Raw genomic sequence first — 23,302 nt, 5'->3', positions numbered from 1 at the left:
GTGAGGGTCGCGAGAGGGCCAGTCTTCCTGTGCGAGTGGCGACAAAGAGAACGCGATAAAGACTGGGGTCGTCCGGGTGGGAATCTCACGGGCGATGACAGAGGGGCTAAACGAATACTCAGAATCGCAAGTTCACCCGGAATTGAGGTTATTCCAGCCCCAGCCAGTCGGACATGATAGGCTGAGGCAGTCACCGCCTCACATATCGCCCGGCAGATTTCAATGCTTCACAGTGGGCGGTGAAATCATCGACAACACGAAAACGGAAAAAATATCCATGGAATGACAGTGATGTGTCATTGGTTTATTGCTCTATGGTTTTATACTACAATATTGTAAAGTACATGGTTGATCAGATCCAGCCCTTACCCCGTTTATACGCTGCGGTATGCATGGCAGAAAAGAATCAAATCAAGTAGCCGAGTGAGTTACCGGCAAGCCCTGCTGCTGGGCGCGGCGAATAGCCGTAGCAAAAAGCTCTTTACAGGGCACTCGACTGCCCAGACGAGCACAGAGCAAGAAGGCACCACTCAGCTTGCGGTGGAGACTGTACGTCTCCTCGGGCGGGGGCGCAAGGCGCTCACGGATCATCAGTGGGATCAGGTCACGGACGCGGTCGGTGATGGTTTGATTGCGGAAGTCGTAGAGATCCGGGGAGGATTGCATGAAGGGCTCGGCGATGGTGAGGATGGAGGAGACGTGGGCGTCGGCCATGGCGGTGGATTCTAGGCCGGTGAGGTAGCCTAATTCGACGGAGAGGTCGTGGCAGGCGGCGCGGTCGTTGTGGGCGGCTGCAACGAGGGTGCGCACGTAGGTGGTGATGAACTCGGTGGGGAACTCGCGCGAGGCCCCGAAATCGAGCAGCTCGATGCGGTTGGTGGTGGCATTGTACAAAAAGTTGGTCCAGTTGGGATCCGTCTGCATGTAGTGGAATTCGGTGATCTCGCGGAGACACAGTCGCATGAGTTGGGTGCCGATCCAGTCGCGCTGCTCCTGAGAGAAATTCTGGACCTTGGTAACAGCGACGCCCTCCAGCATCTCCATCGTCAATACATGCTTGCCCGACGCCTCTTGCATGATCTCGGGAACCACGAAGACGGGGTCATCGCGGAGGAGCTCGCGGAAACGCTGGGCGCCCTCGGCTTCGCGGACGTAGTCGCATTCCCAGGCAAGCTCGGTTCGTGCATTGGCAATCGTCTTGTCGAGATACAGGCCTCGCGGAAGAAGACGGGATGCCGTGAGAAGAATGGACAAGTTATTCAGATCGGAGTCGATCGAGTCGGCGACTCCTGGGTATTGCACCTTGACTGCCACCGGTTTGCCCGTGCTTTTGAGGACGGCAGAATGCACTTGACCAATGGAGGCAGCCGCCATAGGAACTTCGTTGAAAGTGGTATACAGGTCCCGCCAGTTAGGGCCGAGGTTGTCGGCCAGGACCTTGTCTCGCTGGGAGGCGGGCATGTAGTCAGCCCGATCTTGGACGCGCTGGAGGACCTGCGCGATAGGCTCGGGCAACATTTTGGAATCTATCACAAATCAGCAACCGCAGCTCCCGTATATAAACGGACAAAACGCACCTTGGAAGCTTAGCATCTGGCCCAGCTTCAGAGCGGCACCTCGCATCTTGGACAGTTTGCCCACCAGTCGTTCCATATTACCGGCGCTGAACATGATGGAACCACTGTCCTGACTGCCGGTAGCACGGCGAACAGTCTCACCGACAGCCCCAAATGCCATTGAGGTCGCCAGCCCGCCATATTGCCACAGCCTAGCTAGTCGCGACGAGGGTACCCGGGATTCCATCATCTGGTAGGCTACGTCCTTGTTCACATCGGCAACCACTTCCGAGGCTGGTGTGATATCCTCTGCAACGCTAGCCCCCAGCTTCTCCATTTCTTCCACCTCCGCATGCGCCTTGGCTTCCGCCTGAGCGCTGGGAGTGGTGGCGGTGGTGGTGGGATTCCCGGCTTGCCGCCAATTTTTGGTCTTCCATTCGGGAATCGGCTTCCCGGACAACTTGCTCGAGACCTTCCGGCTGTGAAACAATCCCTGCATCATCTCCTCCGGCAGCTCTGGCTGTTCATTCTGAGCAGCCTGCTTGTCGGGCCCCACCGCCGATTGAAAGACATCTGCATTGAGGCCATCTGTTCCCCCCTCCTGGGCATCGCCTGTGGCCTTCGGTACCTTGACCCGGGGAAGTGCGGAGAGGCCCGGGGTGGAATGCTGTGAAGGCTCGTAGAAGACATCCTGCTGATTGCTCACATTCAAAGCATCCGGCTTCTCATTGCCCTGATATTCTGCAGCGGAGGCCGGGACCTGGAATTCCGCCCGGCGTTGGAGGATTCGAGCTTGCTCGGAAGGAAGCGAGGTTGCAGATGACGGGGAGCTGGCGGCGTTGGGGGCTACAGGAGCAGAGTTGGGCGATGGGTTAGGCGAGGGCGAATCTGCCGGCGAAGGGGCACCGCTCGGCGGAGGTGGTGGTGGCGAGGGATCATTGACGCGACGGGCGAGGGCGGCAGCCGCCTGCGCGGTTAGGATCAGCCCCTCGGTCTGGTCCTTGATGCCCTTGGTGAGTGACGAGGTGCGCGTGTATCGGTCGAGCTGGTGCTGGCGAATAGCCAGGTGCTTGGCGGCGACATTTTTAGAGACATTGAGGAATTGAAAGGCATCGAGCAGACGCCTGCCTGACATGATGTGGAGAAGGGGGGAATTGGAGAAGTCGGGATAATTATGACCATGACCGCATGGTGGGAATAATCGGTCGAGTAATGCGAATGAGTAACAAATTGATAAGAGCCAGCCACGGCGGCCTCCGACTCTGCCGATCCCGGCCGGGCGCAATCGGGGCACACGACAACTATAGAAGATAAGAACACACGCCCGTCCTCTGCTTCTCTCCTCCTAGACACCAGGCTTTTCTCACAATACACCATAATGCTGCCCAACGAAACACCCCATGACCTGCACGTAGAGGCCGCCCAGCTCGAGGCCCGTCTCCAGGACATCCGGGCCCGTCTGGCCGCCGACTTCTACCCCGATACCAAGACTGCCTGGAGTGCGCCCCAGGGTGAGTAAAACCGAACAGCAGTTTCGGTGGAATGCAGCTAACCTCTGGCCAGACCCAGACACATATAATCATCGCAATAATAAATTCCAATCGGACTCCGTCCGCTCCTCCTCGCTCCACGCTCTCCTACTTCTCTCCGACTCCGCCCTCCCACTGGGCTCCTTCGCCTACTCCAGCGGGCTGGAGTCCTACCTAGCACACAACAAAACCCGACGCACACACACCGTTTCCTCCTTCCACCGCTTCCTCCGCCTCTCTATCGCCTCCATCTGCAGCACCTCTCTCCCCTACGTGCTGGCGGGCTACCGCCAACCCTCGAACCTTGAAACCCTCGATAACGACCTCGACGCGTCGACGCCCTGCATCGTTGCGCAGCGCGCGAGCGTCGCGCAGGGCCGTGCCTTGCTTGGTGTGTGGGAGCGTGCGTTCCGGGGAGGCTTCGCTGGTTCGGAGCAACTCCATGATAATCATAATAAGGACGCCGATGCCGGCGCCGCGGTGGCTGCTATCGACGACTTCTCGGAGGCATTGAAGTCTTCTGGATTTGACGATGAGGACGATCTCGGTCCCAAGGGGCACTTTGCGCCCCTCTGGGGGGTGGTCTGTCGGGCCGTGGGTCTGGATTTGCAGCAGGCGGCCTATGTCTTCGTGTTGAACCATGCCAAAGCCGTTCTCAGCGCGGCTGTGCGCGCCTCGGTCATGGGGCCGTATCAGGCGCAGAGTGTGCTAGCAAGCCAGAGTCTGCAGGATACCATTATGAAGCGGATTCGGCGCGAGTGGCATACGGAGGTGGAACAGGCTGGACAGGTTGTCCCCGCGCTGGATCTGTGGGTGGGACGCCACGAGTTATTGTATAGTAGAATCTTCAATTCATAAAGAAAGGCCGTTGGGGTCCATTGCATTCCATTCATCGAGTTCCGTTTCTTCTCATCAACGCGTAGTACTCCTACATGACACAAAGATCTCAAAACGCCCATATGAACGGACAAGTCCAGGGCGCCGGCCAGTGAGAAGTGCATCCATCCGCCAGCTCGACGACCAAATCCCGCCATCCATTGCTTTCGGCCAGAATGCCACTGCATGAAAAAAGAGGAAGCCTCCGAATGCAACAAAGCCAAGGCATAACCCATAAACGCCGCCTCCTGAGACATCCTGTCCGACGAAAAACCAGTCACAAAACACCGCTCCATGAGCCTTTCCGAAGGTAATCCAGAAGAGATAAAAACAAAAAAGATGCGGAGGGGAAAGCACAGAAAAAGGGTGAACAAAAAAGTCTATGGTACACGAAGCGAAGTGGTTGGTGATCGAATCAAAGGGTAACGTGCATGTAATCGTTAGCGCCGAAAGAACGGCTGCAGTTGGGACACTTGCGGGAGCGCGAGGTGAGACGCTCCTCGACGCAGTCCTTGCAGAACACATGGCCACAAGTCTTGATTGCCGTGTTCTTGAAATTCCGGCGACAGACTGTGCACAGCGCGAGTGTCTAAATGACTCGAGTTAGTATATCGAATCAAATACAATAGCAAGTCAAGACTTACCCGCAACATTTCGTATTCAGATGATGAATTGCCCAGGCTCTTAGCCTTCCAATTCTCCATGTTTTTCTTGGTGTCTGAAAGCGATTGCTTCAAACTCTCAACCTCCGTCTCCGATTGGCGCAGAGTGGAAGTAGTGCTTGACAAAGTCGCATCCTTGGAAACCGACAGGGCCTTGAGGTCCGAAATCTGAGCCTTCAAGCCGTCAATCACAATATTGCTTTCCGTCAGTCGCTGCTCTGTGGCCCGATGCTTGTCGGTAGTCGATCTCAGAGCCTCCCTGGTCTCATTGGCTTGCTTCTCCAGGTTGGAGACCAAAGAACGTGTTGCGGCTTCCGACTCTTTCAACTGCGAGACAATATCGGAAGTCCTCGAATTCTGCATCCGAAGAGTGCGAACCTCAACATCCCGGGCCTCTTTGCTCTTCATCGCCGCAAAGTACTTCTGGTCTGCTTTGGACTTCTCTGCGGTCAAGCGCGCCACCTTTTCTTCGAGAGCGCCAAAATCGGTCACTTTCTGCGACGCCAAAGTTGAGAATTTCTTGTAGGCTGTTTGCATGGACGTCAGCTCGGTGTTGAGCATGGCGTACTGCCGTTCCAAGCTGGTGTATTTGCCACGTAGCTCCTCGAGAGGCATGTCTCCCACATTGTCGGCCGGCTTGGAACCTTCCACCTGCAATCGCAGTCGTTCAACTTCCGACTCTAAAGCGGTGATCCGAGCCTCGCGAGCATCGGCCAACTCTTGTAGTTTGATACCTGTGGTCTTCTCTTGGTCCTGAGCAGCTTTTCGCATCTGTTGGTCGGCCAGCAGCTCATCGCGAGCGTTTCGTATCCGCGCCAAATCCGTTTCGGCCCGTACCAACTGCGCTTCTTTCTCGGCAATCGTGCCCTGAGCTTCTTCGTCGATCTGAATCTTGTACGCAACCCGTTCCGATCGGTACTTCTCGGCCTCCTCGCGCAGTTGTACGTTCGTCGCTTCAAGATGGTTGATTCGTTTGACTACATCGTCATGCTGTGATCTTAATTGTTTGAAGAGATCCGTGTGCGCGTAATCATCGTCCGTGAGCTTTGAATACTGCGACAACAGTTAGACGAGAACTGACAATTTGAGAATACAAGACCTTACCTTGACTTTGACTTCGGTGATCTGGCCAAGGAGACTGGCATTTTCAGTCTCCAGTTTCTGCAGCTGTTCCTTCTGCTTTTCCGATACCGCCGTGAGCCTGCTATTTGCCTCTTCTAACTCAGGGTTGCGATCCGGGACAGGGGTCCCCCCATTGACGGGGGATGATTCTTCCCGCTTCGCCTGTGCTCCCTCGGCCCCAGGTCGCTGCTGCCCACCCATAAGAAACTGTTTTTCCAACTTGGCAACTGTCAAGCTCCGCGCGCGGTCGAGTTTCTTTTCGGCGACCATATATCGCAACGAGGCAGCCTCCAGGCTCTCCTCCAGCTGTTGCTTTTCGGCCAGTGTTTTCTCCAGCTCGGATATGGTGACCTTCTCTTCCGCCAGTTTCTTGGCCAGTTGGGTTTGTACCTCTGACACTTCGGGTGGTCCACTAGCTGAGTGGGCTTGCAGTTGAGAAATAATCTCGCGGATATCTTCAGATCGGGCTTTCAAATGCTTCTCAAAGCCTTCGGTGTTCTCGAACTGTAGCGAGCTCTGAAAGGTGCGCTCTATCATACTTGTCAGGACCGAATCATGGTCTGCTTGACCAAGGCACTGCTCACCTTTACTCTTATCCTGCGCAGAGCCCAGAAGTAATTTCGTTTCATCGATCAACTTTTCATCGAGTTAGTGTGTATTGGTGGGGCAGATGCCTAGAGAACCAACTTACTTGATTGAACCACGCGTCGATCACACGGAGATGGTCATTATGATGCGCAGTATTCTTCGACATCTGATTCAACCGTGACTCCAACGTCGACTTCTCCCGCCTGTACTCGTACATCTGGCGCAATATCGCATCTTTTTGGTATCGCTGTCACAAAATGTTGGTCAGCTCCGTCGCTTCATATCGCATGCAGAGAAAGTCTCGCCTACCTCCAAATCATCTTTCCAGGGCATATCCGCATCCGGATGAGGCTTGTTGCCACCGTTGACGGTGGTCACTTGCTTTTTCAGCGGCGGAGCAGAGTCATTGTTATCTTGCGCGGCAGGCCTCTTCCGGTCTTCCATTTTGATAAGACCGGATTCTGAAGATACAACGGGCGATTCGGCGGCCGGCATCAGTGGCTAAGCTGGCATGAGAGGGGGGGAGGTGTTTGATCACCACCGGGGGTGTCGTCAGTCAGCCAGAGACAAGCACCGCGGCGGTGCCCAATTCTGTCACGGACAAAGATAGAAGGACAGAAAAACTAGATCGGGGGAGAGAAGAAAGGGGGGTTCGAAGAAGGAGGTGTGAGAGACAAAGGGGGCGTGTGGGATGGGAAATCATGAGTTGAAGCCAAGGAGGATTTTCGAGTTTAGTCACCTCTGCTGAGTAATGACTGACGACCCAATCGGGCAGTCAACTTTTTCCATTCTTATTCATCTGACAACGATGGGCAGCCATGAAGTCCTTTTCGAGTTCTGCCATCAGTGAGTGGCCTCATTCGCATATAATGCACTGTTCCTGTTCTGACCACGCGTGCTGCAGATAAATCGGGCAAGAAGTTCGCCCCCAAGGCGCCCGCCCGCCGTGCGGCGCCCGGTTCCTCGAGGAGACCCAGTGCAACCCAGCACACAGCCCAGGGTCAAGTTGCGCAAGCGGCGCAGCACGAGAACGATGTAGCGGCTACGGTCCCGCGGCCGTCCGTCGAGGCGGAGCCCGCAGCACCCGCTGTTGCTGCAGAGACGCCGTCTGTCGAGTCAACTGCCCCTCAAGCAACCGCGGTCGCCTCAACCTCTGCGACGGCCATTCCAATTCCTCGACCAAAGCGCAAAGCGTCCATTTCTAAACCAGCTCCTCCCCCAACCACTACGATCACCCCACCACCGACACAGCATGTCCCTCCCTCTCCTCCTGCGCCGACCGCCCAACCTCAATCTCAACCCGTTCCTTCAATAGAAACCGATATCAACGATGCTGACATGGACCTTGTGCGCCGTGCCGTTCAAACTTCAAACAATCTCCCTCCTGCATCCGCCGGTGAAGGCTCAGCCTCTGCTCCCACTGAAGTTCGCACAGCGAAACGGGCCAAGAGGACATCGGTGTCTCAACAAGCGGTTCCTTTGATCGAAAGCACGAGTGCGACGCCAGCTGAATCTGTACGGCCATCTACCCCAAGCATTGCAAAGGGCAAGAAACGAAAGACATCCAAAGTCGGCACTTCAGAAGCAGATGGAGATGCAGAGAAAGCCAAACGCGCTCGTCGCAAAAAGCGCGAGCCTACTCCCGAAGGCGCAGAGACGGTGGAGATCTTGCCGAATGTGATCAAGATGTCGGAGCTCTGCAAAGATCTGAAAACAGGCAAGAAGTCGAAACGGGAGACCGAATTGCGCAAGATGGACTTGACAGAGCAGGAACGGAAGAAAAGACCACAGGATGGACAGGAAAGTGCCGAGGGGACGCCGATCAAGCAGAATGGCGATGCCGATTTAGCAAACCAAGACCGCCTGCCCGACTTTAAGCCTCAGGCTGGACCCGTGATGCGCATCGTCAACGGCGAGATCGTGCTGGACACTGCGTCGCTGCAGGTGGACCGGCATGCCGATGCCGTACGGAGCGCAGGCGATTTGGAAAACGTGGAGGAAAGCTCGCTTACGCGCAAGATCAATCAGTCTTCGTACGGAAAGCGCTCCAAGACCGAGACTTGGGATGAGGAGCTGACGGACCTCTTCTACCGCGGACTGCGCATGTTTGGCACTGACTTCATGGTGATCAGCAAGCTGTTCCCCGGCCGATCTCGTCGCCAAATCAAGCTGAAGTTCAACAATGAAGAGCGCCGTGATCCGCAGCGAATCAAGGAAACGCTGCTCGGTCCTCGCGAGTCCATTGATATTGAAACCTACTCGGAAATGACGAAAACCACCTATGATGACCCCAAGGTCATCCAGCAAGAACTTGATGAAGAGAAGAGGCGCATTGAGGAGCAGCACGCCCAGGAGAAGAAGATGCAGGAGGACCTGTTCCACAACCCGGAGGGCAGCAAAGATCCGAATGTGGCATCTGGTGGCGACAAGGCCAACGGGACTGCTGTCAAGGGCAAGTCGCGCAAGAAGTCCACGATCAAGAATATTGGAGGCGGGACGGAGGAAGTGCTTGGGTCGATTGACGATATCCTTGCGCCTGCTTAGGGGAGGCCTTTTATTTGGCGATTTCAGACGGTATATGGTTTCGGGACCGGTTTATCTCATGCGGCGTTTCTTTGGCTTCTCACGGATATGGGACACATGGGGTTTACGACCAGGAGTTTGTTGGATCAGGGCGCGCGGATTGCTTTTCTCTGGTGTTTGTTAATGCCCATTGGGGACTGGTGTGTATAGATATTATTTTTTTGGTTCATTCACAAATGCACCTTGTTTTTTCCCATCTCACCGACGCCTGGTCGATCCAAAGCCTGTACTGCTTGACGTGGCCGAGAGCGGCGCTGAAGAACTGCCTTGTCCAGGATCATATCCGCCTCTGTTGCGATGCATGTTCCTGGCCAGGTTGAGATCCCCGCCGGGCTGATGTTGTTGCCCACTGCTCCCATTGGGATACGAGGAGTACGGTGGTGGTGGATCATCATCATCATCATGATCGTCTCGTCTACCACCACCTGCTCCTCCTTGTCCCCCATCTCCCCGAAGGCAAGCCATAATAAACAACCAGACAATGTAGAAAAGGGCGCCAAAGGTGAGCACAACAACAAGGAACCCCACCAGCTCACTCCAAGAAGAATCCTGACGCATGCTCTGAATCTTCTCGCGGTACCTCTCATGCCCGCTCTCTGTCAGCAGCAACCGATACTCCACGCCACAGCTGCCTTTCAGCACCCACTCATCATCCGCATCCCGGTAACCCTCACACACGACATCCGTAGCGCCTAACTTGAACTCCGGCGGCAACGCTGCGTTGCAGGCCCATTCGACATTCTCCTTGCCGTCTTCTGCGTCACTGCCCAGATTCGTGCAGTGCATCTGCTCGACGTGGTAGAGATTACATATTTTGGATGGGCCGGCGCAATGGAGCTGGGGGATTGCAGGGACGCGGCGGGAGGTGGTTTGGCGGTCACCGCGCAGGTTTATGGCGTGGACGTTGGAGAGGAGGATGGCATTTTCGCCCGGAGGTGTGGCGGAGAGGGCTAGGGGGATGAGGAGAGCAAAGAGCAGCGGGAGCATGTTGGCGGGTTTGGTGAAGAGATCGAGAGGAAAAGAGGAAAGTGTCCTATAGTCCAACTGATAAGCGATAAGCCTAAGCCCAGCCAACATCCCGAGGCCGAACCATCTTTCCTTTCCCTACTCACCTCCAATGGGGATGGATGACGATGGCTCTCCAACAACGTGAGTCGGTCCTCTTGGGTTTCTTTCTGTCCGCTGTTTAACAAATTTTCCAGATGAGCCCGCGCAGGTCCAGGCTCCGTCCTCGTACGTGCTCCCCCTCGATCCGTGTCTGTCTGTGGGACCGAATCGCTAACGAACACCCACCCCAGCCTGTCCTTCACCCAGGGATTCCTCCTCGGGCAGCTGTCAGTAGTCCTTCTGATCGGCGCGTTCATCAAGTTCTTCATCTTTGGCGAGCCACCACCACCCCCGTCGCGGGGCCTAGCCACCCGAACCACCCACCGCCGGTACAGCTCTGTCTACCAGCCGCAAGACGGAGGCGGGACAGCAGGAGGAGGCCCAAAAACACTCCGCGAAAAACCCTCCACGTCCAATGTACTGCGGCCTGTCCCTTCATCTGCGACCAACACCCGCTCCATCCTCCGCAAAACCTACTACAGCGCCATCCCCACCAACCCATCCTCCAAACATGGCCGGCATCGGATGCACCACTCGTCGCATCAGCCCGAGTCGTTGGACTGGTTTAATGTTCTCATTGCCCAGACAATAGCCCAGTACCGGCAGACCGCGTATCTGCTCAAGGACTCGCCCACGTCGTCCATCCTCAGATCCTTGACCGCGGCGATGAACGACCCGGAGAAAAAACCGTCGTTCATTGACAAGATTACCGTCACAGATATATCGCTCGGGGAGGAGTTTCCCATTTTCAGCAATTGTCGCATCATTGCAGTTGATGATCCCAATTCCGATGGTGGGAGGCTGCAGGCTCTGTTGGATGTCGATCTCAGCGATGACAATCTCTCCATTGCCGTCGAAACATCCATGGTCCTGAACTACCCCAAACCGCGAGCTGCCATCCTGCCAGTGGCGCTATCAGTCTCTGTCGTTCGCTTCTCGGGAACGCTGTGCATCTCGTTGATTCCAGCATCAACCTCCCTACCTACGGACCCGTCCATGTCCCCGGCTCCCCCGACAGACAACAACCAAAGAGGCGATGCGGCCGGCGCCAATTCACCCAATCCCTCCACCGAGACTGGGAACAACCCGCAAGATTCATCGTCCAAAACCGCCAGCCCCAAAAGCAATGTCGCCTTCTCATTCCTCCCAGATTATCGACTAGACCTGTCAGTTCGCTCGCTCATCGGATCCCGCAGCAGACTGCAGGATGTACCCAAGGTCGCCCAGCTCGTGGAAGCCCGCGTGCACGCCTGGTTCGAAGAGCGTGTCGTCGAGCCTCGCGTACAGGTCGTGGGTCTTCCAGACCTGTGGCCGCGGATGGGCCGGACAGGTGTACGGACAGGCGACGAATCTGACGCCGGCTCATCTGCACCACCACGCAGTGCTGGTTCCGCAGATCTAGGTGTGCCGCCACCGCGGTTCTCGGACGATGCGGAGCTGGAGGGACTGCGCTTCCGGGGACCGTCCGACGCGCGGTTTGGGCTAGGTGTCGGCTCGCGCACGAGCAGTTTCAATGTCGATATGGGCGGCCTGCGGAGTTCGAGCATGACCCGACAGGATAGCAGTGCTGCTCTGAGTGACGAGTTCACTATGCCTGGTGGGATGCCGTCCCCGACGCCGGCCAGTTAAAAGGGGAGTTGTGCTAAGGCCAACTCATCTCCAAGTTGGTGTCATTTCATACAGTGTATACTTAGAGTCTAGCCGGATAATGATCTCAAAAGTTCAATATGTGTACGTAGTATTAAAGAATCAAAGTGTTCGTATGCATCGTCATGACTGGAGGGGGTCATTTCGTCCGATGCCATCAATCATAACAACGAAATTATGTACGAAGCCGAAGTTCCGAACCTCCGGTCTTCTAGTTGACCGCGGTAGCCTTGCTCAGCACAGTATCCACATAAGTCTTACGGTGCACGTTCGCATCGACGTCAACGCCACGATTCAGCGGCGTCCACTTGGGCTCATCCTGGAACAGCCGCATAGCCTTGACATACTGCAAAGCCATCAGTCAATCCATTATATCCAAACTCGAAACAAAAAAAGGGAGTGGGAGTGGCATACATTCTGCTCATTAGTCGTAAACCGATGATAAATGCCCGCCGGCAAGATTATCATATCATCTTTAACCAGACAGATGCGGATCCACTCATCCGCCTGTCCACGCACATCGAAATATCCCTCCCCGTCGAGGATGTAGCGGATCTCCTCGTCCTCGTGCAGATGCTCCGCGAAGAACATCTTCACTTTGTCCTCGTACACAGCGCCCATGGTTGCGGGCGACACGCAGATCTCGTCGCGGTTCCTGTAGCCGCGCTCTTGTGCGATGACGTTTACGGCTTCGATGGTGGGACAGTGCTTGTATAGCACGCCCAGGCGGCTGAGCTCATCTTCTGTGGCGAGGCGGCCGGAGTCGTGGGGTTCACGCTGGTCCCCCTGTTTCAAGTTAGTATTCTTATAATACATGAGTGGAGGAACAGTATCGTACCGGCTCGTTGTCGTACCAGTATGCCTTCATGGTGATGGATTGATATTCAATGGATTAATGAATAGGGGAAGAAGATGTCAAGTCAAGACAAAAGCTGAACATCGGCGGGGTTGCAATTGGATGGCCTTATCGATCAGCGGTCACATGACGTTGATGATTTCTTATCGCTGCGAATGTTTCTTTCTGCTGCGACTGACGGACTTTCTTTCACCATGGCTTCCCGAGCACTGGCGGTACGGCCACTGCTGAAGCAGAGATACCCGCTGCGCTCAGTACTGACCTACGCGCACCGCGGTCTGGCCACAGTCTCCGATGGCTCACAGTATGGACTTTCCTTACACCCCCTTTGCAAGACTACTCAACTCACCATTGCATCTCCAAACAGACCATACGATGTCGTCGTAATCGGAGGCGGCCATGCTGGATCCGAAGCCTGCGCGGCGGCAGCACGCTCCGGCGCACGCACGGCCTTGATCACGCCCTCACGATCGAATATCGGCGTCTGCTCATGCAATCCCAGCTTCGGCGGAATCGGGAAAGGCACGATGCTGCGCGAGGTGGACGCCATGGATGGTGTTGCGGGCCGGATAATCGACAAGGCGGGGATAATGTTTCGGATGTTGAATCGCTCCAAGGGGCCGGCGGTTTGGGGACCACGTGCGCAGATCGATCGTGATTTGTACAAGAACTATATGCTGGAGGAATTGACGGATACTCAGGGATTGAGTATTGTGGAGGGTAAGGTTGCGGATATTGTGGTCTCGAAGGATGGAGGGGAGAATGTCCCTGGGGCGCAGGGTAAGATTGTTGGTGTGCGTTTGGAATCGGGGGAGGTGATTCCCACCGGACGCGTGGTCATTACGACAGGCACTTTTCTGGGTGGCGAGATCCATATTGGTATGGATGTCTTCCCGTCTGGACGCATGGGTGAGGCACCAACCTACGGTCTGAGCAAGTCACTCCGCGACGCTGGCTTTCAGCTAGGCCGTCTAAAGACCGGCACGCCGCCCCGGTTGGACATGAAGACGATCGATTTCTCGGGCCTGGAAGTACAAAAAGGAGATTCACCACCACAACCATTCTCATATCTCAACGACACCGTCCAAGTGGGCGACCAAGGTCAATTGACGTGCTGGATGACCCACACCAATGAAGCATCCCACGAGATCATCCGGGCCAATCTGGACAAATCAGTGCACATTCGGGAGACGGTCCGGGGTCCACGATACTGTCCATCGCTAGAATCGAAGATCATTCGGTTCAAAGACAAGACCCGGCACCAGATCTGGCTGGAACCGGAAGGATTTGCGCCCAACGAGGTGATTTACCCGAACGGCATCTCGATGACCGTCCCTGAGGACGCGCAATTCTCCATGCTGCGCACGGTGCGCGGCTTGGAGAACGTCCAGATGCTTCAGCCGGGTTACGGCGTGGAATACGACTACATCGACCCGCGGAATCTCCGGCCAACCCTTGAAACAAAATTGATCAGCGGCCTTTACCTGGCAGGCCAGATCAATGGCACAACGGGCTACGAAGAAGCGGCCGGACAGGGTATTATCGCAGGCACGAATGCCGGGCTGGCGGCGCAAAACCGGGATGCTTTGACCCTCACCCGGTCCGACGGGTTCATAGGCATCATGATCGACGACCTCATCACCAAGGGTGTCTCTGAGCCCTACCGGATGTTCACCACGCGCAGCGAATACCGCATCTCCACGCGCTCCGACAACGCAGACCTACGTCTAACCCGCATGGCCCGCGAGGCCGGCGTCGTCTCCGACAAGCGCTGGAGCCATTTTAGCGACACGGAAACTCAAATCCAAGAACTTCAATCCCTTCTCGCTGGCACAAAACTGTCGTCAGTTGCGTGGTCCCGCCGGGGCTTCAGGATCCGCGCCGACACCTCCGTCCGCTCAGCACTAGACATGCTCTGTCTCGAAGATGCACAGATCGATACGCTAATTCCTCACATCGAGTCTGGAGGACCAACAATATACACGCCCTCCTCCTTCGCACCAGAGATCCGCACGCGCGTCGCCATCGAAGGCCGCTACGCGCCGTACCTCAAGCGCCAGGAAAAGATGGCCCGTCGATTCCAGCAGGACGAGAACCTGTTTCTTCCTTCAGACCTGGATTACAGCTGCATCCCGGGAATCAGCAACGAGGAGCGCCAGGCGCTGGAGCGGGTTCGTCCCGCCAGCGTGGGCATGGCTCGTCGGATCGAGGGCATGACGCCGGCCGGGGCCCTGAGGCTTTTGATGCATGTGAGGAAGGGGAGTGGGTTTGGTGCACAGGAGTTGGATGGGCGGGACGAGGCGGATAGGGCTGCTGCCGAGGAGGTTCTTCGCTCGTCGCCTTGAATTTTGGTTTTGGGTGGACACCCTTTTTCTATTTTTGACATCGTTACTAGCGGACAACTCATGGCGCTTTGGACTGTTTGCGGCATTGCTCTGCTTCATTCTGTATACTATATAGACTCAGTGATCTTTTGTCGGTCATGTACACTTATGTATATCACTTTTTTCTTCCCTTGCATGAATATCACGGTGAAGATACATACACTCCAGTATCAGGGCGCAACCGATAATGGATGTTCGGGGCCAGTTTTGCCCAAGTCCTGATTCATCCACAAGTCATGTAATACTGTGCGTGTGCACGTATCAAGTGGGCCAAGTGGAGGCAAACTACCCATAACCAACCGGTAGCTACTGGCAGACCGAGCGTAAGAAAACAAGAAATTCGGACAGCGCTAGATGAAATCATGGCTAGAGAGAACAGAATAGATCGAACGAAAATAGTATATTCGATATTAGGTTAGGGAGACATAGATACGTAGAGTGCACGAAGAAGTAGACACCCGCAACAGCGCAGGAGCTGGGGGCGGCTAGGAGTTATATCTTACACTAAGCACGATACTAATGCAGGAACTATTATTAGGGTGGAAAAGGCACGGGCGCCAAAACAATTTGCCGAGCTGCACTAGTTGCTTAATCAACAAGACTAACGCGCATAGAAGGAATGGAAGGACGAAGCGGCAAAGCTTAGATTGCACTGAGAATAGCTTAGCGTATGGCTTTGAGTTGCTTGGTATCTGGCCGTATCTGGCCCTTCTTTTCGCTGTTCTTGTCATGAAACAAGGCTGTTCACTTTAACGCGTGATCTGCTATTTCTGCCGTTGCCCTAAATCCTTTAAGAGCCACTTGTTGTTTGGCCTCAATCCATAACTATTCCTTGGCTGTCTTGTAGTGGGGTTTTGTTCGGCCCCTAGCAGTGGATGGCTCAAATTAGCCCATTTCTGGAAAAGCTTACACAGCACGGGCTGCAAATCCATTTATGCAAACTTGATATAGCGCGCATTCCACAGTTGGTTTCGGGTCATTTTGGCCGAACATCCAGGCCGAACATCCGGGCCGAATTTCCACACACCAGGTGCTAATAATACTTCTAAGTGGGTCGGGCGTGCGAGGTTGAAATTTTTGAACTACAATCCCAGTATCGTCTACGTCTTCGGCGGCATTTTTATCCAATATCTCGACACAGACTATATTATGTTAAGAAATTTCGGTTCTTTCTGGGAGTCTTGTGCAACGAAGCAGATTATTCCTCTCAATTCACAGGTGGCTAAATGGGGCCGCCCTGTAATGTGGATAAACACACTTCTAATTGGACTTAATTGCGTGAGGTCACTCCACATATGATGGATAGGAGTATTTCAGACACATCGCTTGAAATGTAGTCATTTCTGACCACTACTGGTTAGAATCATGATACATACGTTTAGTGCTAGGACTAGATTTCTCGCTTCCGATAAATGATTATCTTTCTTTGGGTAAAGCCAGGTAAGTGCACTTGCAGAGCCTGTAAACGTATTGTCCTCAGATGTCAAGATAAAACAAACAATCCTTCTAAAAAGGAATTGGCAAAGCTTATACTATTTGCCAAGAATTGAAGTACCCGAACAAATCATTGGATCCTTATCGAGGACAATCGCGCTCAACGTTTCAGAGTTTCAGAGGCTGGGCAACCTGCCTGACTTGGATGTGTATTTCCTTCATGATAATCCTATTAATTAACGCTTTAAGCGACTAGGAAATATATCTGCTATGGTAAATTTTCTCAATAATAATCAAATTTTCGTTTGTCACCATGCTTTAATTGTTTCAAGTAGTATGATGCTTGTTTTGGGGTTGGGAATAACCATCATGGCCCCATTTTGGGAATTTCACGGCCCCTTCTTGAGGATCCTCATGGCTCCGATCCACTTGGGCCGGGCCACCTGATAAAGCCTTATAATTCTGGTGAAAGAATCCTTCAGTATACTTAAGCATTCACTATCATCTACGTATTCAACCGCACTAGGAATGGATCACCGCATTTAGGACCCGCACAGCGCAACGGAATGTATATCGTAGATAGTGTACCTACTCCGTAAAGTGGGCTTCAAATGGATAGGGGCCAGCTCGCCGTTTATTCCTAGCTCTTGCCATCTATTCTAGATTTCTCTTAAAAGATCTGATCCTCCCGTACTTGCTGTACTTTTTGATGTGTCTCTGATCTTCCGGACCTTGATTCAATATGCAGCTCGTCTGGTGGTTACTGCAGTTAACAACCATAGCCTCAGCGTTGCCTGGAAATCATCAGCCAGGCCGTGCGGTAAAGCTATCGACACCGATATCAACTCGTCTGGTGCCGTCCGCCACGAGCAGCCCATCCATACACTCCGCAGGTCTACATGGGCAAGTGTTACAAGAAGGTAGATCTCAATTGTCACACCCAGTTGAGCACGGGAGCTAATTCTGTCAAAGATAGTGCCCATATTATAAAAGGCGGACTGGCGAAAAAAAAGAAAGGCAAATCATGCCGTGCGAAACATAAACACAACGGTATGACTAGAAGGAGCTTTTCTATATGGTCGAGGCTAAATCTAGCTGTAACAGAATATTGCCGTGACTGCGCACCGGTCCCCACCCCTGTTGAAGTAGAATGCAGTGCTTCGCAAAATCCAGCAACTCGTGGGCTTTTCTGTGTTTGTACGAATGGGTTCACGACACTGTTTCGCACTTCTAAGGCATCGTGCCCAACGACAATCCCACCCCATTGGACCACGAAGTCTCCTCAGCCGGTCGCAGCACCGCAGAGTACTCAAATCCCCTTCAGTTATTATAATGTGTCAAACGGAGCGCTAGTCCATTGTGCATCGTCAGTTGTATCGGTGCTTGACGTATGGACCGCCCCGATAACTGAGACGTATTGCGCGGGCTCTACTTCAACAGACTCCAATTCGATGGGTGTCGCCTCAACTACTTCACTCTTCTCCATGAGTTTGTCGTCGGTCATCGAAGGGAACTGGGGATATTATACTATGTCCGTGTCGTCAGGATCAGGCTCTTGGAACCCTACTTCAGCCTCATATAATTTGATGGCTAAATTCTACACTGCTTTCAGTAGCGCCTGCAGCAGTTCTACTGTTTCGACCATTACGACCACTGCCACACTGTCACTTGAAACATTTTCGAATCTTCCAGGCGGTGGGAAGGGTTCGGTTACGAAATTATACGAACCAGTCACCTACTACGCCTGTGATTCAAACCCCGTGAGCGTCACGCCATGGACTGTCCAGGATAGTGATGATGCATCAGGTCTTGATCCCAGTGGAACGCTGTATGCCAGGATGGCTTATAGCCGATTTTCACCAGAGAACCTCGACGCATGGCTTTGGCTGTTAGCATTTAGATATGCGTATGCAACCGTCAACTCCCTCACCTACTCATCAATCTCCCGCGAAGAGGGCAGAGCAATGGTGTCGCTCGATTACCCCTTCTTTACGATCCCGCGACAAATTCAGCTCCAGTACAACGACGACATCAATGAAATGCTGGAACAGATGACGGTGCAAATAACATGGCAGGATGATTCTTCTAACAGTCTAATTTGCGAAATCATAGCGGATATTATGATAGCGCTGATGTCGTTCTTCCAGCCCGAGATTGACGAAGCATTGGTAGCGATGGATATTGAAATATCAGCAACAACCAGAAATATTATTCAAAGAGGGGTGAAAAGGGGCCTCAGAATGGGTTGTGCAGAAGAAGGGGAAGATTCTTATGCATGACCGATTCATTCCATTATGAAAGTGATTTCCGTTCTTGATTGATTGATTCGTTCTATTATATTCTATGTCCTCGCTGTTAGATTATTCCAAGGCGCATATTAGAGTCGTTGAGACTACTGAAGCGCGCTTCAATCGTGAAGTCAGTAAAAACATCGGTTCCCAAAGAGCACTACCAGATTACCAGATAGAGTTGTGCATGATACTACTGAATACAAAGCTGATAACGGTTTGTGCTGAGTTGAATAATCGGTGGCTATTCCAGGGATGATTAGGAATTTTCAATTATCGTTATTGTAAGACAGTACGCCATCTTGCCTGCGCCTGAACAACCCTGCCATACCATGGGGTTCTCTATTTTCCATTCATGTACGTGGCCCATCAGGTTTTTACAACCTTCACATCGTCCCGGAAGCCAGACTGGGACCGTGTATGAATAATCTTTTTCATAGACGTCTCTGAATTCCCGAGACATTATATGAGTTAATCTTCGACCATAGTATCTTTGATATCTCGCCGGTATCAAGAGTTCATATTCAGTTAAAATCTATAAGCTAGCCTTCTTACCTGTAAAGCTATTCGTGGTTACTTGGGAATAGAACCCACTATTTGTGGTTACTTGGGAATAGAACCCATTGCGTCTTTTCTCTCCCACTAAGTAGTAAATCATCCACCCATAAACACTTTACCGAGGCACTTGATACAAGTGCACCGTCGTCGGACATACGATATCTGATCTCTCACAGTCCAATTCCTTCTTCTGGTAGATCTCATACGTGATTTACTCCTCCGTACAATTGTCAGAAGTAGATTCAGAAGCCAGTACAGGCTCCAGCTCGCATTGACTCGAAGAATCGCGCTTGGACGACCTTTTGCATTCTTTTGAAGAAAGTCAGCCACTTCCTCGATGGATTCAAACAACAGAAATACAAAATACGTACGCAAATTGATCTTCAGCTTAGCGCATCATTGCCTCCCAGAAACTGCTCGCCGAGAAAACGAGGGAACTTAACGCCCAGGAATTTCAGGAAAAGGTACCGAAATAGCCCTCCTCTATAGATAACAAATCATGGTTTCGGACCTTCCTAGGCTATATCAATCATGCACATTCCTCCGAGATGCTGGCTCAGTTGACTACATCAATAGAAGATTCTGCGTCTATCTGTCGCGAGCTACTTCTTCCAAAAGTTTTCGAGCAAAATTCATTGGATTACTGAGAGCGTAAGACGCCATGCAAGACTTTGTTCGTTCATTGCTTATGCGCATGAGTCTGACAGGCCTCGGGGTGACTACCTCATCCATAACGGCCGTGAACTTGCCACGTTTATCTCAGCAGGCACTAGACTACGATCATCGAAGACTGTCAACTCGTTCCAACTGCCTAAGAGAAATTACGAAATCAGGCATCACTTTAAAACCTTTGTACAAATGATAGTACTCTTTTACTTTGCTTTGAGAACTGATCTCTCACAAGGTCAGCTTAATAGTAGCGATATATTGAGTCTGGAATGCGTCAACTGTGCAATATGGCCGAGATTCGGTGAGTCCACCAGTCTCCACTATCACCTGGTGTAATCGATTATCAGGGTCAGCCTTGGTTGGTATGCTGCCTAAATCTCGGCATGGGATATCCGTTTTGTCATAGTTAAGCTCTTAGCTTAATTCTTATACACCGTTTTCCGCTTTGAGTGTAGTCCACTCTTTGAATTTGCCATGACTCGTATGCTTGACTCGTATGCCGCCCTCTAGGTGAAACTACGGAGTATATCTTTCGCCAATGTATATCGCCCTCAAAACGTGCATCTTCTTCACGTCATCCTGACCCCACACGGTCATTTCTCCCTACCGATAGATATATGCCCCTCCCTCTCAAAGGATGCGTAGATGCATGAGCTCGAAACATTCCCAAACCCCCCTACAAATTGGCATGGTCCCGCCACGGTGGAATCATGCAAAGAGATGTGCAGGATCGTTTCAGTCTGACAGGGATTCCTGGCCCCCCTGTGACTGTGGCAATAACACTGCAGTAATCTACGACAGCCTCGTGACTCCGATCATTTACCCGTCGGCACATTTTCAAGTAGGCGTAGAGTTACATCTGGTGAAGATGCAGTGACTGGTGCTTCCAGCTGCCCGTTTCAGCTCGAGAGAATGTCGAGTCGAGTCTCACTGACTACCCCGAAGAACCGAGAACTGCCATCCCGGCCTACACTCCACGAGCTTCAGGATAAGGTATCAGCTGCCAAGCACCACCCTAGTCCAACAGCGGCCAGCCCAATCCCAACAGCCAGGCGACCGGCCCATGAAAGCGGCTAGCACGGATCGAGAGGTTCGGAATCAGACCGAGAGCCCAGCCACAGTGCAGATAAACACGCTCGTCAGCGCAACACATGGGCCTCCTCTCTGCTCGGTCGACACCGAGACCCCCGAGAGCTATGACCCGCTACGCACGAGGGCAGAGGTCAAGGCACATGGATTGTATGGCCACGACGTTCACTTCCGGGGGGCCAAGCTCCCACGCCGTCCAGGCTTGACCTTGATCTACACGAAATCCTGCGCGGGAACACGAGGCGCTGATCGCAGTTTGCGCGGTCTCACGTTTGTTCTTTTTTGCTTTTTTGGCTTTTTGCGTTTTTCATGGCCACATGGCGATGGGCCCCAAGTCATCTCTCTCTCACCCCAGCAAGCACAGGGAGCTCTTAACTCCCCGGGCCTGCAGCCACTCTATATTATTTTGATTTTCTTTTTCCGTTTTCCCTGCGATCATCCACGATCGTGCGACCTGGAGGGAATAATAATACATATTATTATTATTATTATTGATGATGCGTGGAGTCCGTCAACCGGGCTGTCCCGGAACGGAAACAATAGACGATCGCATACGATGATCGTGATCTTAGCGCTGGGTTTCTGTACCGGTGCATCGCGCAGATGCCGGCGATCAGAAAGCCGTTTGGGAGTATTCTCGATGTACCCCGAGCAATGTCCTGCACCCATGGGGATGAAAGCCATTGTATTGGACCCGGGCTAGTCCGTAGTGTGTACGTCCGGCTCCATACCGGATCTTCAGCCCATCGTCCATTCATCTTCAGGCTGGGTCGACGGACATAGGGAGAGTTTGCTAGTCAGGTGGTAAGAAGGAAAATCATAGACCATCAAACCGGAACCAACCCCAAACGGCCCCCTGAGATCGAGCCTTGTTGCGGGAATTAATGATCAGAGGAGGGGGAAACAAGATGGGCCCCCGCGCCACCGCGCACTAGTGACAGCAGACCTGACCGGGGCATGTTTAGCGTGCTTTTTTTTTTCTCTCTCTCCCTGTCGAGAACTGCAGCCGCGCGTGGATGATCCTCGACTTGATACGATGGTTAGACCTACATCATCCGTCATCATCGACCTCCCTGATCAGGACTGGGATGGCCGCTAGCGCAACCCCCTGTCTCAACCTCGCACGGATGCCTGGCCCGAGTGTCTGGTAGCTGGTGCGTGAGAGTGGGGAGCAGTGTGCCGAATAGGCATGAGGGATCGACATGGCACATTTTCCCTGTTCATGGCGCTCTGTCATCTTCCGCTGCTGATTCGCCTTCATCTCCCGAGTGTGGGGTAAAGGGGCTGGTCGAGATGGGCGCCATCCTGAGGAGCCGTGGTCAAAAATGGATTGATGATTTCAAGAGCGGTAGGTCTGTATCGCTCCGCCCCCCTTTTGCGCCCCTCCAGCTGACGTTGCCGTGTTCCGAGGCTGGGAGAGACCGCGATGCGCACTGATCAGGTCGACATCCCGAATCTCTTTTTGTTCGGTTACCAAATCCAGATGTTCGCCGTCGGGGGATCCACAAGATCCGTGCCAGTGCCCAAAAAAAAAAACAAAAAAAAAAACAGAGGGAGGTCTAAGAGGGAGGTCCTGCGAACCGACCGGACTGTTGTTCTGCTCTGACATCTGTCAGTTGGCGCCAATTGAGTTTTTGCAAGCGTGCGCCAACTAGGATCATCTCCTGTTCACCCATTCCCTTGGGACCTGCCAATCGAGACCTGAAACAACGGAGGACTGTGCTCCGGCATCTGATACGGTGCGTCCGTTTCTCCTCTATCCTGTCTCCGTACTGTAGCCACGCTGTGAGATGCCGATCCCGGAAGAGAGGAAGGGGGGGGGGAAAGGGGCCCTTCTGGGGTACTTTTCTGGTAGCGTGTCAGCGCGGAGATTGGGATGGTCTGTTTCTTCCTGCCTCTAGCAGCAAATTGGATCTGCTGAGGATCTCCCGCGAAGGTTCGTCGGCGGCATCCAATAATGGATTACCGCGCCAATCCCCGGGCTCCTCTTGCCCGCCGGTCCAACGCTCGAAAAAGAAAGACTCGCACTAGAACGCGTGGTCCCTCCGACCACGCCCGGTTCTGCACATCCGCCCGAGCTCATTGGCCCGCCTGGCCTGGGGGGGCACGACGTTCAGGCACAGCGAATCAAGCTGACGGCTTAGCCCCGGGGATCTCCCTAAGGGGGAGGTGCGTCGGGTGGTGAGGCAGACTCTGCGCTCGGTCCCCGTCTTGGCCACCCCTTTGCCTCGCAATTCCTAGCGATCATCCTGTCTGGTCTTGTCTCCTCTGTTCAGTGTTCCCGACCGGAGCGGAAAGGCGCGGCTTGTCGCTCCAAATCGCCCGGTGGATTTTGGAAGGGAGGGGGGGGGAAG

General features: G+C 53.3%; 8 protein-coding genes across 8 annotated transcripts; 4 read left to right on the top strand and 4 right to left on the bottom strand.

Annotated features, from left to right (window-relative positions):
* Window positions 1-411: 411 nt before the first annotated feature.
* Window positions 412-2,691, bottom strand: PFLUO_LOCUS2512 (uncharacterized protein; the record flags this gene model as incomplete). Its single annotated transcript, XM_073779660.1, has 2 exons — window positions 412-1,526; window positions 1,578-2,691. 2 exons carry the CDS (start codon window positions 2,689-2,691, stop codon window positions 412-414), a joined length of 2,229 nt encoding a protein of 742 aa, XP_073636593.1.
* A 243-nt stretch (window positions 2,692-2,934) lies between these two features.
* On the top strand, window positions 2,935-3,943 carry PFLUO_LOCUS2511 (uncharacterized protein; the record flags this gene model as incomplete). The annotated part of the gene is made up of 2 exons (XM_073779659.1): window positions 2,935-3,067; window positions 3,120-3,943. The coding sequence occupies 2 exons, from the start codon at window positions 2,935-2,937 to the stop codon at window positions 3,941-3,943; spliced, it is 957 nt and encodes a 318-aa protein (XP_073636592.1).
* Window positions 3,944-4,376: 433 nt separating this feature from the next.
* PFLUO_LOCUS2510 (E3 ubiquitin-protein ligase bre1) lies at window positions 4,377-6,777 on the bottom strand (the record flags this gene model as incomplete). The annotated part of the gene is made up of 6 exons (XM_073779658.1): window positions 4,377-4,550; window positions 4,606-5,676; window positions 5,728-6,275; window positions 6,330-6,381; window positions 6,437-6,580; window positions 6,643-6,777. 6 exons carry the CDS (start codon window positions 6,775-6,777, stop codon window positions 4,377-4,379), a joined length of 2,124 nt encoding a protein of 707 aa, XP_073636591.1.
* A 374-nt stretch (window positions 6,778-7,151) lies between these two features.
* On the top strand, window positions 7,152-8,877 carry PFLUO_LOCUS2509 (uncharacterized protein; the record flags this gene model as incomplete). The annotated part of the gene is made up of 2 exons (XM_073779657.1): window positions 7,152-7,179; window positions 7,238-8,877. The coding sequence occupies 2 exons, from the start codon at window positions 7,152-7,154 to the stop codon at window positions 8,875-8,877; spliced, it is 1,668 nt and encodes a 555-aa protein (XP_073636590.1).
* A 237-nt stretch (window positions 8,878-9,114) lies between these two features.
* On the bottom strand, window positions 9,115-9,903 carry PFLUO_LOCUS2508 (uncharacterized protein; the record flags this gene model as incomplete). Its single annotated transcript, XM_073779656.1, has 1 exon — window positions 9,115-9,903. One exon carries the CDS (start codon window positions 9,901-9,903, stop codon window positions 9,115-9,117), a length of 789 nt encoding a protein of 262 aa, XP_073636589.1.
* A 140-nt stretch (window positions 9,904-10,043) lies between these two features.
* Window positions 10,044-11,652, top strand: PFLUO_LOCUS2507 (ERMES complex subunit mmm1; the record flags this gene model as incomplete). The annotated part of the gene is made up of 3 exons (XM_073779654.1): window positions 10,044-10,065; window positions 10,119-10,149; window positions 10,215-11,652. 3 exons carry the CDS (start codon window positions 10,044-10,046, stop codon window positions 11,650-11,652), a joined length of 1,491 nt encoding a protein of 496 aa, XP_073636588.1.
* Window positions 11,653-11,881: 229 nt separating this feature from the next.
* On the bottom strand, window positions 11,882-12,538 carry PFLUO_LOCUS2506 (the record flags this gene model as incomplete). Its single annotated transcript, XM_073779653.1, has 3 exons — window positions 11,882-12,016; window positions 12,085-12,456; window positions 12,509-12,538. The coding sequence occupies 3 exons, from the start codon at window positions 12,536-12,538 to the stop codon at window positions 11,882-11,884; spliced, it is 537 nt and encodes a 178-aa protein (XP_073636587.1).
* A 182-nt stretch (window positions 12,539-12,720) lies between these two features.
* Window positions 12,721-14,871, top strand: PFLUO_LOCUS2505 (Mitochondrial Translation Optimization; the record flags this gene model as incomplete). Its single annotated transcript, XM_073779652.1, has 2 exons — window positions 12,721-12,830; window positions 12,894-14,871. The coding sequence occupies 2 exons, from the start codon at window positions 12,721-12,723 to the stop codon at window positions 14,869-14,871; spliced, it is 2,088 nt and encodes a 695-aa protein (XP_073636586.1).
* Between the last annotated feature and the right edge of the window lie 8,431 nt (window positions 14,872-23,302).

This window comes from Penicillium psychrofluorescens, assembly GCF_964197705.1.
Source record: "Penicillium psychrofluorescens genome assembly, chromosome: 2".
Classification (NCBI taxonomy): domain Eukaryota; kingdom Fungi; phylum Ascomycota; class Eurotiomycetes; order Eurotiales; family Aspergillaceae; genus Penicillium; species Penicillium psychrofluorescens.
This window is presented reverse-complemented; position numbering and strand designations above follow the sequence as displayed.